The 15,266-nt window shown below is 47.8% G+C and overlaps 1 protein-coding gene across 2 annotated transcripts in view; it reads right to left on the bottom strand.

Moving 5' to 3' along the window:
- TFCP2L1 (transcription factor CP2 like 1) overlaps window positions 1-15,266 on the bottom strand; it is a 59,343-nt gene that overhangs the window by 18,871 nt on the left and 25,206 nt on the right. For both annotated transcript variants that reach the window (XR_013762606.1, XM_079132184.1), the window contains exons 3-7: window positions 7,760-7,836; window positions 7,149-7,254; window positions 6,361-6,467; window positions 5,137-5,289; window positions 1,038-1,148 (exon numbers count right to left, since the gene is read on the bottom strand). Coding sequence is in view for 1 of the 2 variants with exons in the window: in XM_079132184.1 (XP_078988310.1) it covers window positions 1,038-1,148; window positions 5,137-5,289; window positions 6,361-6,467; window positions 7,149-7,254; window positions 7,760-7,836 (554 nt within the window). In the remaining variant the exon portion in view is untranslated. The remainder of the gene's footprint in view (window positions 1-1,037; window positions 1,149-5,136; window positions 5,290-6,360; window positions 6,468-7,148; window positions 7,255-7,759; window positions 7,837-15,266) is intronic.

Below are 15,266 nucleotides of genomic sequence, written 5' to 3'. Positions count from 1 at the left end.
CAAAATAATAAAATAACAAAGGGCTGGCGATGAAGCTCAGTGGTAGAGCACTTGTCTAGCTTATGCAAGACCCTGAATTCAATCCTTAGCACTGAAAAAAAAAAAAAAAAAAAAAGCCCAGTAAAAGTGGGGACTCTGGCTGTGACCCATTACAGAAAGGGAAGGAGCCTGTGCAAGACTGCAAAGGCCCCTGGACATAAAGACAGTTGCAGCAGGCCACCTTTGGTGTCAGGGTTGAGAGAAAACACATTTTACCATCTATTCAAACAATGACATGGCCAGTGCTGGGGCTGGGCATGCAGCTCAGTGGTAGATCACTTAGCCAGCACACAGAAGGACCACCCTGGTTCCACTCCACCCCACCCTCCAAGAAGCCAGTGCTTGAACACTGCCCCAGGGACCCCACTGAGAATGGAACCCTGTACCATTGTTCCCTCAGGCAAACCTGAACCACCATCTGAACGACAGAATCTGGAAAGAAACATCTATCCACCAACAGACCATCACATGTGTATGACACAGCCAGATAAGAAACCATGAAAGGATAGGGAACAGACCCCAAATAAGCTGTTAAATGGAAAAAACGTAGTACAGAATAGTGTGTCATATATTGTTGGTGCACAAACACAGGTGCAGGGAAAAGGTGTGTGCACACTGGCCTCCACCTGGAACCAGAAATGCCAGCTGCCCTGGACTGAGAAGCTAGGAGGCCAGGGTAGCCACAGGAGGGCTATTTTGAGTTGTAGGCTATTTTGAATTTTGAACTGTGTAACATAGTACATATTTAAGATAACACAAACATCCTCATTTCGAAAAGTGCAAATGCATTCAGAGGCAGCAGAGAGCTCACAGTGGTTTCTGGAATGCATCCCCAGCCTCTGGGTCTTATCAGATGAACAGAGTCCCACAGGGCACACGCCACAACTGAATGGGCTCCAGTGAAGCTCTCAGCCGGGCGGGAAATCTTCCAAGACCCAACCACAGCTGTGCTCCTGGCAGAGGGCCCTGGAAAAGTCTGTGCCCAGCCTGGGGCTCACCTCTGTGAGGATGGTGGTTTCGTAGGACGGTTGGTACTTCTCCTTCTCTTGAGCCGTTCTTTTCTCCATCTTCTCCCGGTCTGTCTTCTGTTTCCGATCAGCTCCTTTGGGCTGCAAGTACAAAGCACAGGGTCCAATGAATCCAAAACAGGTCACAGAGACAGACTCTAGGACTGCACGCTCCCTGCCTAGCCCTTGGGCCACAAAGTACGGGCAGGATCTCCTGGACAGGACAGCAACTCTCTTACCAACCTATGCTCCAACACACAGGGACCAGGGCCTGCTACCCAGCAAATCCTGGGGAAGTACTTACAAAAAAATTGCTACTAATGCCCACTTCCTTATGGAAAGGAATCCAGGGGAGCCCGGACAAATAGCAATGCATTGCTGGGCTATGTCTGGCGAGAAAGGAAGTAGAGGAGTGGAGGCTGCTGGTCCGGGTCTGTTTCATGCTTGTGGGCTGTGAAATGCTGGTTGTCTGCTTGTCCCCAACACTGAGCACTTCTGCCAAGACCTCAGTTCACAGGTATTGTCACAGGGTCCAGAGTGCAGGACACCGCCTCCGTCCTGACATGGCTAAGTTACAGCAGGAGAGGCAGCCAATCCTGGTGTTCAGCAAACCTGAGCCACTTGCAAAGGGTGGCCAGGCCTCAGAGCGCCATCCTTCCTGTCTCTACAGATCGGGAGGCTGGATGAAGGCTGAGTGGTTCCTCAAGACTGGAGACTCAGCAGTTAGGTTAGGGTCCACCTGAGAGTGCCCAGGTGGGTAGCCCCACCTCGGGGGCCTCGTGGTCTCACCCTCTGCTCTGCTGTGTTTCCCTCACAAGCTCCCACTTTCATCAAGGAGTAGAGAAGAAAGACTCGGCAGCAGTACAGCTGAGCAGCTCTGCTAAGTACACATGGTGGCCAAAAGTCCAGGCTCAATGACACCTTTGGAGATTTTCTTTCCAGTGTGTGCCTTCCTCGGGTGACAGTTTTTGGTTTCCAGATCAAGAGTTTTTAGGGAGGCATTCCTCAGGGTGATGGATGCCCATCCTGGACAAAGGCAGGCCTGCAAGGCCAAATGGGGATCAAGTATTCCATGTGAGTGGCAGGTGTATGGCAAGCCTACCTGGCTGTCCCTCTCCACCTCCAAGACCCTGTCCCTCAAGGAGGCCTCTCTGCTGTGCCCAGAAGCCACAGGTAAGGAGGGATCACAGCTAGATCATGGCCAGGTGTGAATGTGTGGGGGCCACAGCACCAGGCTCACGAGGCCTCCAGGAGCTGGCGGATCAGAGCAGGACTGGCCCTTTCTTCCACAGCCCCAACACCCCACAAAGATGCACAGTGACTCCAGCCAGTCGGGTGGACAGATGGCCAGGGTAGGAGGAATGGTGGGCAGTTTAGGTCAGCTCAGCCTGGCTTTCACACACCTTTGTGAACACTTCTGTCAACGAGAGCAGGTGGATGAGTGTGTACATCTCTCTGGGCATCCTGAGAGGCCAGTTTTGAGGGACCAGGGGCTGCTCCTCCTGGTGGGAAATGCTAAGGCCACCTTTAGGGGACTTGAATATCCCAGTTCCCCAGGCAGCACCTGGTGTCCAGGAACTTAGTGGACAGAGCCCTCGAGCCTGAGCTCCAGGGGTCCAGTTGGAGACAGAGGGGGATGCAGGGAGAGGGCAGGGACCTGGTCCTTGTTCCCTCTCCTCTGCCACCCAGAGGGTGTCTCGTTCCCAGGGCGTACACAGTGAACACAGCAGAATTAAACGGATGTGCTGGCTGAAGTGGTGAGCTTCCACCTGTGACTACAGGAACCCAGCTCGGGTCTGTAAATGGCAGGGAAGAGGGATCACCAGCACAAGGAACCACAGGCCAGGTGAAGACCACCAGCCATGCAGCTATGGAGATGTCCAAGGTGGAGGAGAATGACCAGATCCCAGAGTGGGCAGAAGGCCCAGAGGCTGTAGTGCCCACTGTATGGGTATATGCAGTCTGCAGAATAATGGTTCCCAAAGATGAACATGCTCTAATGGAGGGAGGGAGCAGAGGACACTGGGATGGCACCCTATGAGAAGGACAAGGCTGGCCCTTGCTGACTGTGAAGATGGAATCAGGGCCCCAGGTCAAGGAATGGAGAGGCCTCTAGACGCTCACAAAGGGACAGGACAATTCTCCCTAAAGCCTCCCGGAAGGAGCTGCAGGCCTGCTGACACCTTCAGCTCAGTGTGACCCATGTCAGACACCAGCCTGCCAGCACTGTAAGACAGTCAATGTACACAATGTTTTGTTGGTTTGTTTTGAGACAGGGTCTCACTCTGTTGCCCAGGCTGATCTCGAACCCCCGGGGCTCACGTGATTAAGGTGCTTAACCTTCAGTCACTAAATCTGTGGCAGGTAGCAACAAGGATCAAGTGTGATGGAGGAGCCCAGCTTCCCTTGGAAGACCTCATTTCAAGGCTTCCTGATCCTAAGCAGGTTTCTGAAAGGCGCTATTCCAACAGCACAGAAGACAAATGCACGTTCCTAACACCGCCACGCCCTCCCTGCCTGAGGTGGAGGTTAAAGACAAAGTTATCTAGATTAATCCATGAGCCTGCCCAGGGCCACAGACTCCTCTGCCCACAGTCCTCAGGAGCCAGATCCTGTCGCTGGCGGTTCCCCTGAGTGCAGACAGCATCGCCTCTTCCATTGTTTCTCCTAAGCTTCTATCGTTGGCATATTACACAAATCCCTGCCAAGGGCGCAGTCAGTACCAGATTCTGTGGATGATGCTACAAAGGAAGACACACAGTCCTGGCTCCAGGGGCCACCAAGCTACTTGGAAACAGCCTCAACTGCTCTGGCCCCAGGCTTATGGTTCTATGTGGGTATCTGCCTCCAAATCCCTTTCCCAGCTCAGGAAGATCAACTCTTTGAATCTTTCTCCCTAATGAGTCCCTGTTTGAAATGACTCATTCTTGGATTTTCAGCCCCAGGAGAAGGAATTTTTTCAGTTGGTTCCAAATTCACCTGGACGTGAAGAGGGGACCATGGGACAGGTACGAGGGCAGGTTACTCAAGACAATTCTTCCCCGGAAGGTAGCTCCACCCTCTCTCTAGAGGCACCTGCTGGAGTCACCCAGGCCCAAGAGGCAGATTAGACGTGCAGGAGACGGGGCTGCAGGCCTGTGTGGACAAGGGCCATCCTCAAGCCCGATAATGACACAGGCGTTACAGCATCCCTCACCTCCCTGAGGGCATGTGGGACAAGCAGCTGGAATGCTGGCTACCATCTTCAGGAAATAATCAGTGCAGACTGAAGATGAAAAAGGTGACTGCATGGGATGAAGCAAGAAGGGAAGAGATAGGAAGTGCTTCTGAAAATTCTTTCCTAAGATTCATACATTTTTTTTTTCCTCTAGTGCTGGGGGTGGAACCCAGGACCTCCTGTACTAGGCACGCACTCTACTGAACTACATTCCCAGCCCTTTCCAAAAATGTTTTAAATTTTTAGACAGGGTTTCACTAAGTTGCTGAGGCTGGCCTCCAACTTGGCAATCCTCCTGCCTCAACCCAGTCCCCTTTTTATGGTACCAGGAATTGAACCCCAGGGTTAGTTAACCACTGAGCCACATCCCCAGTCTTTTTTTTTTTTTTGAGATCGGGTCTCGCTGAGTTGCTTAGGGCCTCGCTAAGTTGCTGAGGCTGGCCTTGAACTCATGATCCTCCTGCCTCAGCCTCCTGAGTCGCTGAGATTACAGGCGTGAACCACCATACATGGCTTTGGAACTGCCTGACTCCATGTGAGAATCTATGGGCAACTACAAAGTGCTTGAGAGGAAAAGAAAATCTAAAAATATGCAAATCCAATTATTCTTATAGAGTAAGGTACTGACATCCAGAGATCCCAAGGCTTCTGAAGAAAGCTGAACAGGTGCCACAGGTGAGAAGAGGCCCCAGCAGCACAAGGAGAGGGGCAGACCTGTGCCGCCAACAGATGTGCATCATGCCCACAAGGAGTCCAGGCAAAAGCCCTGGGCCACTGGCTGGGCCTCTGAGAGCAATCACGGGGGTTGGCCTTGTGGTGTCACTTCAGGCAGACACGACCGCAGGCCAGGTAAAGATGGCGAGGCTGGCCTACCTTGAACACTTTGATCTGGCAGCTGGCCGAGTGCAAGTGCTCCGAGTACTCCCCATTCTCACTCTGCTTAAAGGTGTCGATTTGCACCCGGAAAGGTACTCCCTTCTCACCCCCGTGCTTCCTCGGGGTGAATTCTGTGCTGATACAATGCACCTGGGAGGGGAAGGCCGAGCAGGTAGTCAGGTGGGGTGTGGGGTGCCTCGGGAAGTCTCCATCCCTGTGTCTTAGTGCACACCTGCTTCTGCTTCCCTGCTCATCCCTACTCCACATCCACCACATCAGGCCAACAGCCTCCCCCTTTTCTCCCCGTAGGACATGCCCTCCCACCTTTGTCCCTTGACTTTAGTGGCCCACCTGATCAGCCAAATGCTTGCCACTGCTTCAAACCACTGACCTCTCTCTTCACCCAAGGACCTCTCCCTTAGCAAACCCTAGTGATCCCAGGACAGAGATCCAGCAGAGCCTTTTCTCACCCCTCTCTAACAGCCTGGTGACCAGAACAGAGTTCAATGCATAACCAGAACACAGGGACCCTTTCTATATTTCTGGTAAGTATCTGCGCATAGAAAGCACCTGATACATATTTATTGTTAGAATGCTGTAGTAATGTTATAATAATATGTTATCGTAACAATAATAATTTTATAGAACAGTAAGATTAATGTAATTACAAAAAAGAAAACATTCCCTAGCTTTTCTTGAGTGATTCCCATGGAACAGACATTGAGTTAATGGCTTTAAAATGTGCGTTTTCTGATGTATAAAATGGGTGGGAAACTAAAAGGCTCAAAACTTGCTCAGAAATACAAGGTGAGAGTGGGAGCCACAGAACTATACCACGATGCCCCAGCAGCACCCTTCCCGCCTGCCCTCAGGTGCTATATATATAATACAAGGCGGGACCCACACCAGGAGCAAGTAATGAACTAACTCATTCAATAGTAGAAACTGTAGTGGAAAAAATACTTCCAATTATTTATGCTAGGATACTGGTTTTCAAAAAGCTCTTATATTCCTTAAGCAGAACCCAAACAGAATTCTAGAACATTCCAAGTCCTTTCCCCAACTCTATTGTCCAACTAGTTCTGGAACTCTGAGCAGCACTCCTAATTCCTTTCTCCTCAGTTCCGTTCCCTTCAACAGACAATAGGGGCCCTTCCAGACCCTTGCAGATAGGTTGGTTTTGAGAAACTACAAGCTGGCCTCCAAAGCTCTCCTACTCACCTGAATGAATGCAGACGCTCTCTTCGCAGGGTCCCACAAAAACTCAACTGCGTTCAGCTGGGTCGGGCTGGCCCTGGGGTCCAAGATACCAACAGACAGTGGAATATCTGCACACACACACACACACAAAAGTGCCAACTGTCAGCCTCTCCCAAAGGTTGAGGGAAAGATTCTTTGTTACAGTTTCAAATTCCTGCGCCACAATTTGAAATGCCAAAAGTTCTAGAAGTCAAGTTTTGAATAACTCCTCTGAGGGACGCCTGGCCTGGATCACCAATGCAGCTCTTAGGAGTCTTTATCCCATTTTGTATGAACGGTCATTTTATTTTGCTATAGAAATATTTGTTTGATTGCTAAAGAAGTGTTCCCTGATGCTACAGGATACACAGCCTACCATCACTCCAGCTTCTGAATTCCAAAAGCCATCTGGCCCCAATGGGATAAAGGGTTGGGACTAGTACCTGAGCCCCCCAAATTCCATTTCAATTGTCCATCTAACTGTGTGATGCTAGCTCTTTTCCTTAGCGATTTATCAAAATCCTTTGTTTCCCATCTTTCTGTAAAGCTCCATTGAAACTCCCTTACAGGAGGTCCTTGAATTCCACGGGACTTTCTTTTCTAATAAGGAAACTCCCTAAGGACAGGAACCAGTGGCATGGTCACCTCTGTAATCTCCCACAGGGCAGGAGTACACCAAAACACCCTGCAGGCACAGGTCTAGATGGCGGCCACAAAGAAGCCCAAAATGGCCTGAGTGCCTGAGGCTGGAACTGGCCCCAGAGACTCACCAATGTCCAGGATGCGGTCCCCAGGCCGGCTCCACCGCCAGCCCTCCAGCTGTTGGTGCTCCGTGTACTGCAGCCGGCGGTCGTGAAAAACCACACGGATGATGCTCTAGGGAAGGCAGAGGGGGAACAGCTGGAAGGGGCAGGCCAAGGGGAACCAAGAGAAGCCCACCTCCCCACCCTTCAAAGCCTCTCCGCCTGGGGTTTCCCTTTCCCAGTTCTCAGGCTCCAGGTACGACCCCGGCCTCAGAACCCCAATTACATTGACAGTGGCCAAAAAAAAAGACTACCATTTTTTTTTCAGGACAACAAACTGTTTTACATACATGTCTAATTTACAAAAGCAAACAAGCTCAGAAAGATTTAATAAGTGGCAAAGCCAGGTTTGCATCCACATGGGTTTGACCCAGAGCCTGCTACATCAGCAAGCCACTCAGACCCTTCATGCTGCTGCCCTGACTTCTCTATTCCCACTGTGACAAGGTGCAGCTCACCAATGAGGGCCAAGTAAAAACCCACCTCTCCCTCTCCCTTTTCCTCCCTGCAAGCCCATGTGCTCCAGCCCCAACTAACCCACCCCTCCCCTGAAAAGCAAGCAGCCCCTGGAAGCTTACCTTGACATATTTAGTGTTCAGATCTTGAAAGTCTCCCAGCTTCCGGTTCTCTAGCAGTCGGATTTCATAAGACTGACCTGGAGTGGGGTTAAGGTACATTTCCATTTCTGAGTTGTTTCCAAATTAGGAGTTCACCCAGCTAATGGCCTGCTTGATGCCCTCAGTGCTCACCCAGGCCCCAAGGGACTGAGGGATGAAATAGGAAAAAAGTCCCTGGCCAACCCAGCTCACCCTCTGGACGAATGACCCAGCCTGTCCATCCAAATGGTTAGGCCTGGGACATCTGGAGGAATGTACCATGGGACCCTACAGTACAATACTCTGCAAGTGCCAAAGAAATAGAACCTACGCAAATACATTTAGCATGAAAATTACAGAACACGCCAGGTACAGTGGCACAAACCTACATCCCAGCGACCAGGGAGACTGAGGCAGGAGGATCGCTTAGAAAGACCCTGTCTTAAAATAAAAAATAAGATTAAAAGGACTGGGAAAGTAGCTCAGTGGTAACTCCTCACTCCTGGGTTCAATCCCCAGCACCAAAATAATAAAATTCCAGAACTTAACCATCTGTCTTCGTAAGGAAGTTCCATTCACCCACACACACACCTGGATGGAAACCACAGCTACCCAAATCCACATTACTGAGTAAATAACTGACCAGGCCATTCCTGAACACAGGTTTAAAAGAACGAAAAAGCCTGTTAAACATTTTCTCTAATGGCAGAATGAAAAGCATTTTCTGGAGTTCAAAGAATTTCATGTATTTGAAGGGTGTGGGGATCCTATGCAGTGTGACATAAAACCAGCACAAGCTGGTGAAAGAGGGCAAGAGGAAAAACATCCATCCACAGTAACAACAAAACTCAGCGGATCTACGAATAACCCAAAGAAAGCCTCACACATGACTGACAGACAAAAACACAGCTTGCATAAATACGATGCAGTGCGTTCCTATATCAAATGATGCAATTTTCCCCAAGTTAAATGTTAAAACTACAATTCTAAAACACCCTAGCGCATATCACAACTTAATCAGATATAAGAGAATAAATTATTTAACCATTACGATTGGAAAATCAGATTTCTTTTTTTCTTTTTTTTTTACATGCTAGTTTTCCAACCTATAGCTTCACCCATGCCAGGTAAAGGCTCTACCACTGACCTGCACCCCCCCACATCAAGCTCCTTTTTATTTCTAATAATTATAGATTCATAAGAAGATATCTCTCAGTGGTGGCATCTAGGATAGCTAAGGTACATAGTCCAAACCAGGAAACTGACACAAAACTATAGAGCTCACCTGGATTTCCCTGGGTTTTCTATCTCATGTATGTGCATGCTATGGATCTATGAAATTTTGTGCCAAGGAGAAACTAGCTATTTTTTTTTCAAAGTACAGCTCCTCATCTCACAGAAAATACCAAAATAAGTTTACCACAGAAATAAAAACTCAATTTCTTTATTTTGCTTTTCTTCTCTCTCTTTCTTTTTTAAGTACCGGGGATTGAACCCAGGGATGTTCTACCACTGAGCTACGTCCCCAGCTCCTTTTATTTTTTTTTTAATTTTGAGATTTTTATTGGGGGTGGGTCTCGCTAAGTTGCCAAGGCTGGCCTCAAACTTGTGATCCTCCTGTCTCAGCCTCCCAAGTCACTGGAATTAAAGGCGTGTACCACCATGCCCAACTAAAAGTCACTTTGTTAAGGAGTGAAAGGGAGATTGTTGGTTAAAGGATATAAATTTGTGAATGCAAACAAAAAACTAGGAACAGCAAACCCGGGAGTTAACATCTATTATATACCTAAAACAAACAAAACAAAAAAAAGCAAAGAAAAATATTGATAAGAAAAATGTAAGGCCTGGGGGTGTAGCTCAGTGGTAGCGTGCTTGCCTAGAATGCAGCCAGCCATCATTGGATCCCCAGCACCATGAAAAGAAAAGAAAAATGTATTAAGACCCCCCCCACATACACACAGCTGGTTGCATGGTGGTCCTCAACAAGCTATGTCATGTCCTACCCACCAGAACCTGGGAATGTGACCTTATAATTGTAAAACGACTTGGCAGATATATTAAGGACTCTGAGATGAGATAATCCTGGATTATTCTAGTAAACCCTAAATCCAATGACAAGTGTCTTATGAGAGAGACACGGGAGGCAGTGGCTATGTGACCTCAGAAGCCCTGACTGGAGTGATGTGGTTGCAAGTCAAGGAAAACCTGGAACCACATGACAAGCAGGAGGTGGCACAGGAATTGCCTGTTCTAGATCCCCAGGAGCATGGGTCTGCGGATTTCCCACCTCCAATCTCCGAAACCATGAGAGAATATCAGCATTTTAAGTCGACACAGGTATTGTCATTTGTTACAGTGGTCCTCAGAAGCAAAGTATCCCCCCCCACCAGTGAAAAATAGAATGGAAAAAGAACAAGAAATTGAATGGTTCATTCCAGATACTAGCTGAGCAACAGGTACATGCCGTGAATCCCAGGGACACGGAGGTGAGCAGTGACCCAGGCGGGCATCGTGGAGCTTCCTCACCTCGGCCCCACTAGACGTGGTGGAGGAAGCACGGCCACACAGCTCGCCAGGTCCCTGTCAGTGTGCAGTGTCACCTTATGACACGACCAGCGAACATGGCTTAGAACAAGCCAAGCCCAGCCCTGCTCAGGGGAATGTGCTGGGCGCCTCCCGCATCACAGGCGAGAGGAGTGAACCCCAACCCCTGTCCTGCCCTCCTGCCGGCTCGGACGACAGGGCTCCTGGGTCTGGCTGTCCCAATTCCACACAGCTAACTATGTGAAAAGGCAAATTTTTAAGATACGTTTCTGGGCTCCTGAACCGAGAGTCCAACACTCCCTTTGGACGTAAAAAAGAGCGTGACACATCCTAACTGGTTTTTCCAGGGTCCTCCGCCTTCCCTGATAAAGAATGGAGATGGCGCTGGCATGAGGCCCAAGGCCCAAGGGATCATTAGGTGAGTTTACAGGTGCCCCAGGGGGCCAATTAGCACTGACCCGAGGCGGAGGCTCCGCAGGGCAATCTCAGTGTAGGCCAAGCAGGAGGCCCCTCCTGGCCCAGGGAGAGTAGTTTTCAATCCGGCACTAAGGGGTGACACTCAAGGGTCAGAGCCACTGAGTGGGGCTTTGAGTTAGGACCCCGGCCACGCACGTCCTCTCCATCAGCAGCCGCATCCTCCGATGTGGATGCTTCTCCCTCCTGCCTTCCCTCCTTTCCCTGTCCTCTCACACATGCACACCCAAGGGCCCCTCCCAGGCCACACTGCTCCTCCCGCCTTGCTAGGCCTGAAGCTGGACATCCAGGCGCCGTGCCTGTGCATGCCTCAAGGCCAGCACACTGGGAGCAGACTCACCCTCCCAACCACTCGTGCAGCACAGCACTGACAGGCCACAGGCTTCTGAAGAGTGAGGACAGGTAAGCCAAACTGACCTAGAGCACAGGGCACTGCCCTGCCTGGCCAGCATCATTTCTGGGCACGAGCAGGAGCCGTGGAGTGGGCTCTGGCAAGGCCCAGAGTGCACCTGTTGGGCTCGCCCCTGCACTATTTGGCACATAGAATAGCAAGTGCCAGAGAAATGCTTTGATGTCATTTTGCATTCTCTGAAGCACTCTTCTATGCTAACGTGGCTGAGTGTGCAAAGACACACTCTTGACCTCAAAGGTTGGCCATCTTTGGGGTGCAGCAAACAGTGCAGGAAAAGGCTAGAAGGTAGAATTTGAAACTTTTTCTAAGAGATGAAGGAGCACTAATGGCGGGCAATACTCATCCAGCCTGGGGACAGGGAGCAGGAGACAAGGCTTCAAGGAGAGCATATGTGTGGTAGGCCAGGAAGAGTGGGCAGGATTTCTGTAGCTAAGGGGAAGAATGAATAAGAAAGACAGCCCAAGCAGAGGGCCAACAAGGTGGGTAAGAGGTGGAGGTGAGCATCTGGGAGCCAACTAACAGCTTCAGTCACTGGGTGTATACAAGTGGCTTCTCCCAAGAAGCCATTAGCAGCAGTTAGGATTATGATCCCTACTGGCCAGGAGGAAGCAGAGGCCCAGAGAGGTTACCCACTCAGGCAAGCTCACACAGCTAGCAAATGGCAGAGCCAGCAGCAGAATCTGCTTCCAGCACCTGCCATACTCTGTCATATCTTCCCTGGTGGGTGTCTTTTGCTGGGCCCAGAACATCTACAGTTGTGCATGATTCTCTTTCAACTTCTCCCTTCTGGAAGGCTCCTGCTTCCATTTATGCACACTGATTAAGTATGCCTCCAGTATCTGACACCAGAACTCCCTCCCAAGTTAACACCTTTTTTTTGGTTTGTTTCCTACAATTCTAAACGATGATTTGGGAGGGGAAATAAATCACTATAGGAAATGAAAGCTCTAAGTCAATTTTAATGCAGAATTGTAATGTGTAAAAACAAACAAAACTTGGTCTTGGAACTGAACAAATAGAGCAGGGCATGGTGGTCCAAGCCTGTAAACACAGCAACTCTGGAGGCTGAGGCAGGAGGATCTCAAGTTTGAGGTCAGTCTCCACAATTCAACAGGCCCATGTCGCAAAATAAAAAATAAAAAGGGCTAGGGGGTGTAGCTCAGTAGTGGAGCATACCTGGGTTCAATCTACAGGACCAAAAAAATTTTTAAAGAATAAAAAATTAGGTCAAAATAACCACCATATAGTTGCCATCCAGCTATGTGCCAGGACAAGGCTCTGGCCTTATGTGCATTATTTCATTCAGTCCTCCCAACAATCCTATGAGGAAAGTCCGTGGTTGCCCCATTTTATAGAGGGGGCAATTAAGTTCCAGAGAGGTTAAGTATCTTGCTAAAGATCAAACCTGGGGTCTGACTCCAAAGACTGACCAACTTAGCCAACTAAACCACACATTCCACACTTGCTAGATGCTTCCACCTGATGTGCAGTTGCTCCAAAGGTCCCCTCTGGCTCTGCTATTCAAGAAGTCTATTCATTGTATTTCACCTGAAATTCTTGATATTCATTTTATCTCATGACCAACCCTCTTCCACACAACTAAACCCTCCCCACTTCCCTTTGAGACTCAAGTCCCTAATGCAGGTGTGACCGTGGTTCTCTGATCCAAGATGAACCTAGAAGCCTGATTGATACGTAACCATGCTGTGGCATGCCTTTCCTCCTGGTCACTACAACATTCTCAGCACTCTAAAAAGTTATGGTAACTAAAGCCATGTCTGACACAAAGACATGGAAGACAGTAAGGAGCCCATATGAGACTTGACTCATGTGGAAACTTGACAATGTCAGTGAGAAAAAAATATGAGCCCTCCCTTTTTCCATATTGTGGAATAGGTGGTCATCCATACAGAACAATAAATCCCTACCTCACACTGTATTCATGAATAATTAATTCCAACAGAATGAAAGATCTGAATATAAAAGCACAACTAACATTTCTAAAGAAAACATGAGACTATGACTGTGGGTACAAAAATATTTCTTAAATTAAAAAGAAATAAGTTAATAAAGGGAAATTACGTTAAAATTTGCATCTTCTGGAATAAAATCCAAGAGTCTATTAAAAGTTTCAGATTCAGAGAAAACACTTGCAACAAACAAAACTAACCATGCACTGGGGTGGAAATACCAAAGAAAAAAATCCTAAAAGAAAGGAAAAAAATCCTACAAATCAGTAAGAAAAATCTCAAAAACATCCTATTAAACAAAAAGATTCAAAGTGGTATATATGAAACTACTCATAAAAAATTTGAAGACATGCAAAAAACTCTATTCATTTCTATGGCTAAGACATAGAGTAGAGCAAAAAATTCATAACCTGTGGGAAGTAACCAACACCTGTTTCCCACCAGCAGTTTTGCTTCTGGGGAGAGAAGAACAAAAGGATAGAGAGGGTTAAAATCACAAGCAAATTTAGCAAGGGCGAAAAATCTATGTTGTTCTCCTCTTCTCTCTCTCTCTCTCTCTCTCTCTCTCTCTCTCTCTCTCTCTCTCTCTCTCTCTCTCTCCCCCAGGCCCTTCCATCATGATGTTCTGCCTTTGTAGCAAGCCAACCACATATTCAAACTTCTGAAATCAGGACTAGGAACGTGGCTCCGTGGTGGAATGCTTGTCTATCATGCATGCGACAGACCCCCAGTACCGGAGTGGGGGAAAAAGGCAAACCCTGAAAACCAATTTTTGCACCTTTCCTGGAAGCCATCTTTTTTGTGCTTGTTCTGTGCTACTTAAAATCCTTAAGTTTGATCTCCAAATCTCGGGGGGGGGGGGGGGGGCGGGAACTCAGTATTATTCTACAGAAACTTTCCAGAATTCAAGGGTAGTAAGAAAGCCAGGAATGGTGGTGTCCACCTACAATCCAAGACTTAGGAGACTGAGGCAGGAGGATTGCGAGTTCAAGGATAACCTTGGCAATTTAGCAAGGCAACTGAGTGAGACCCCATCTCAACATGCAAACATAAAAAGGACAAGGGATGTAACTCAGTGGTGAAGCACCCTGGGTTCAATTCACACACACACACACACACACCCACACACCCACACACACAAAGAGTAGTAAGAAGTTCTTTGAACTTTTTACAATTCATCTGATGCTTCAAGAAATAACAAAGGACAGCACAACCTGAGCGTGCCTTTCTCTGAATTAACCTAAGTTTAACCAGGTTCAATTTGGGTGTAACAGAACTGCAACTCCCTGGTCTCCAACGTGAGTTAATAGGCTGATTTACTTTATCTATCTACATACACATACATACATACATACATATACATAATATGTAATAAACATAATATATATGTGTTGCTCATTATAAAAGTGTAAAAATAAGCAAAGTAACTAAAATTCTACCAAGGAACTAGCAGCATCCTTATCAAGAAAGACAAATAGGGTTTTTTCAACTTTTTTAATGAAATCTTATAGAATCTATGGAGTTTGGGGAATGTTTCCACTTACAGTAATACCACTGTATAAGATGATATTTGCGGGGCTTATTATAACCCTGAGGTTACTTTTTGTAAAACATTTTAAGAAAATTTTAGAATTATGCTATTATTTGGAATAGAACTGGTGCTTATGTGGGAACAATTAAAAAAAATTTTAAAAATATTGGGCATATGGATGGTTATTTTCTCTTCAATCTGTAATTAAAGGCTGGAGTTGAGTTTAAGTGGTAGAACTCTTGCCTGGCACGCGTGAGGCCCTGGGTTTACTCCCAGGCACCAAAAACCAATACAACAAAAATCCAAAATTAATCTCTCTTTCTCACACACACACACACACACACACACACACACACACACTGAAAAATACTTGAATCCCTTGCTATTCTCTGTTGAACTACAGCTGGATTTTTCTGACTCTCCAGCCCCACCCTGTAGGGAAGGTCCCAGGGCTACCTAGTCACTGCACCCTGTGCCAGCTACACCTGAGTGCTGGCAGAGCTAACATTCACACGGCAATCCACACACCACCCCACAATTTTTCTACGTCAAAACTCC

This window comes from Sciurus vulgaris, assembly GCF_902686455.1.
Source record: "Sciurus vulgaris genome assembly, chromosome: 3".
NCBI lineage: Eukaryota > Metazoa > Chordata > Mammalia > Rodentia > Sciuridae > Sciurus > Sciurus vulgaris.
The sequence above is the reverse complement of the archived record's forward strand: the minus strand, read 5'-3'. Positions and strand labels throughout refer to the sequence as shown.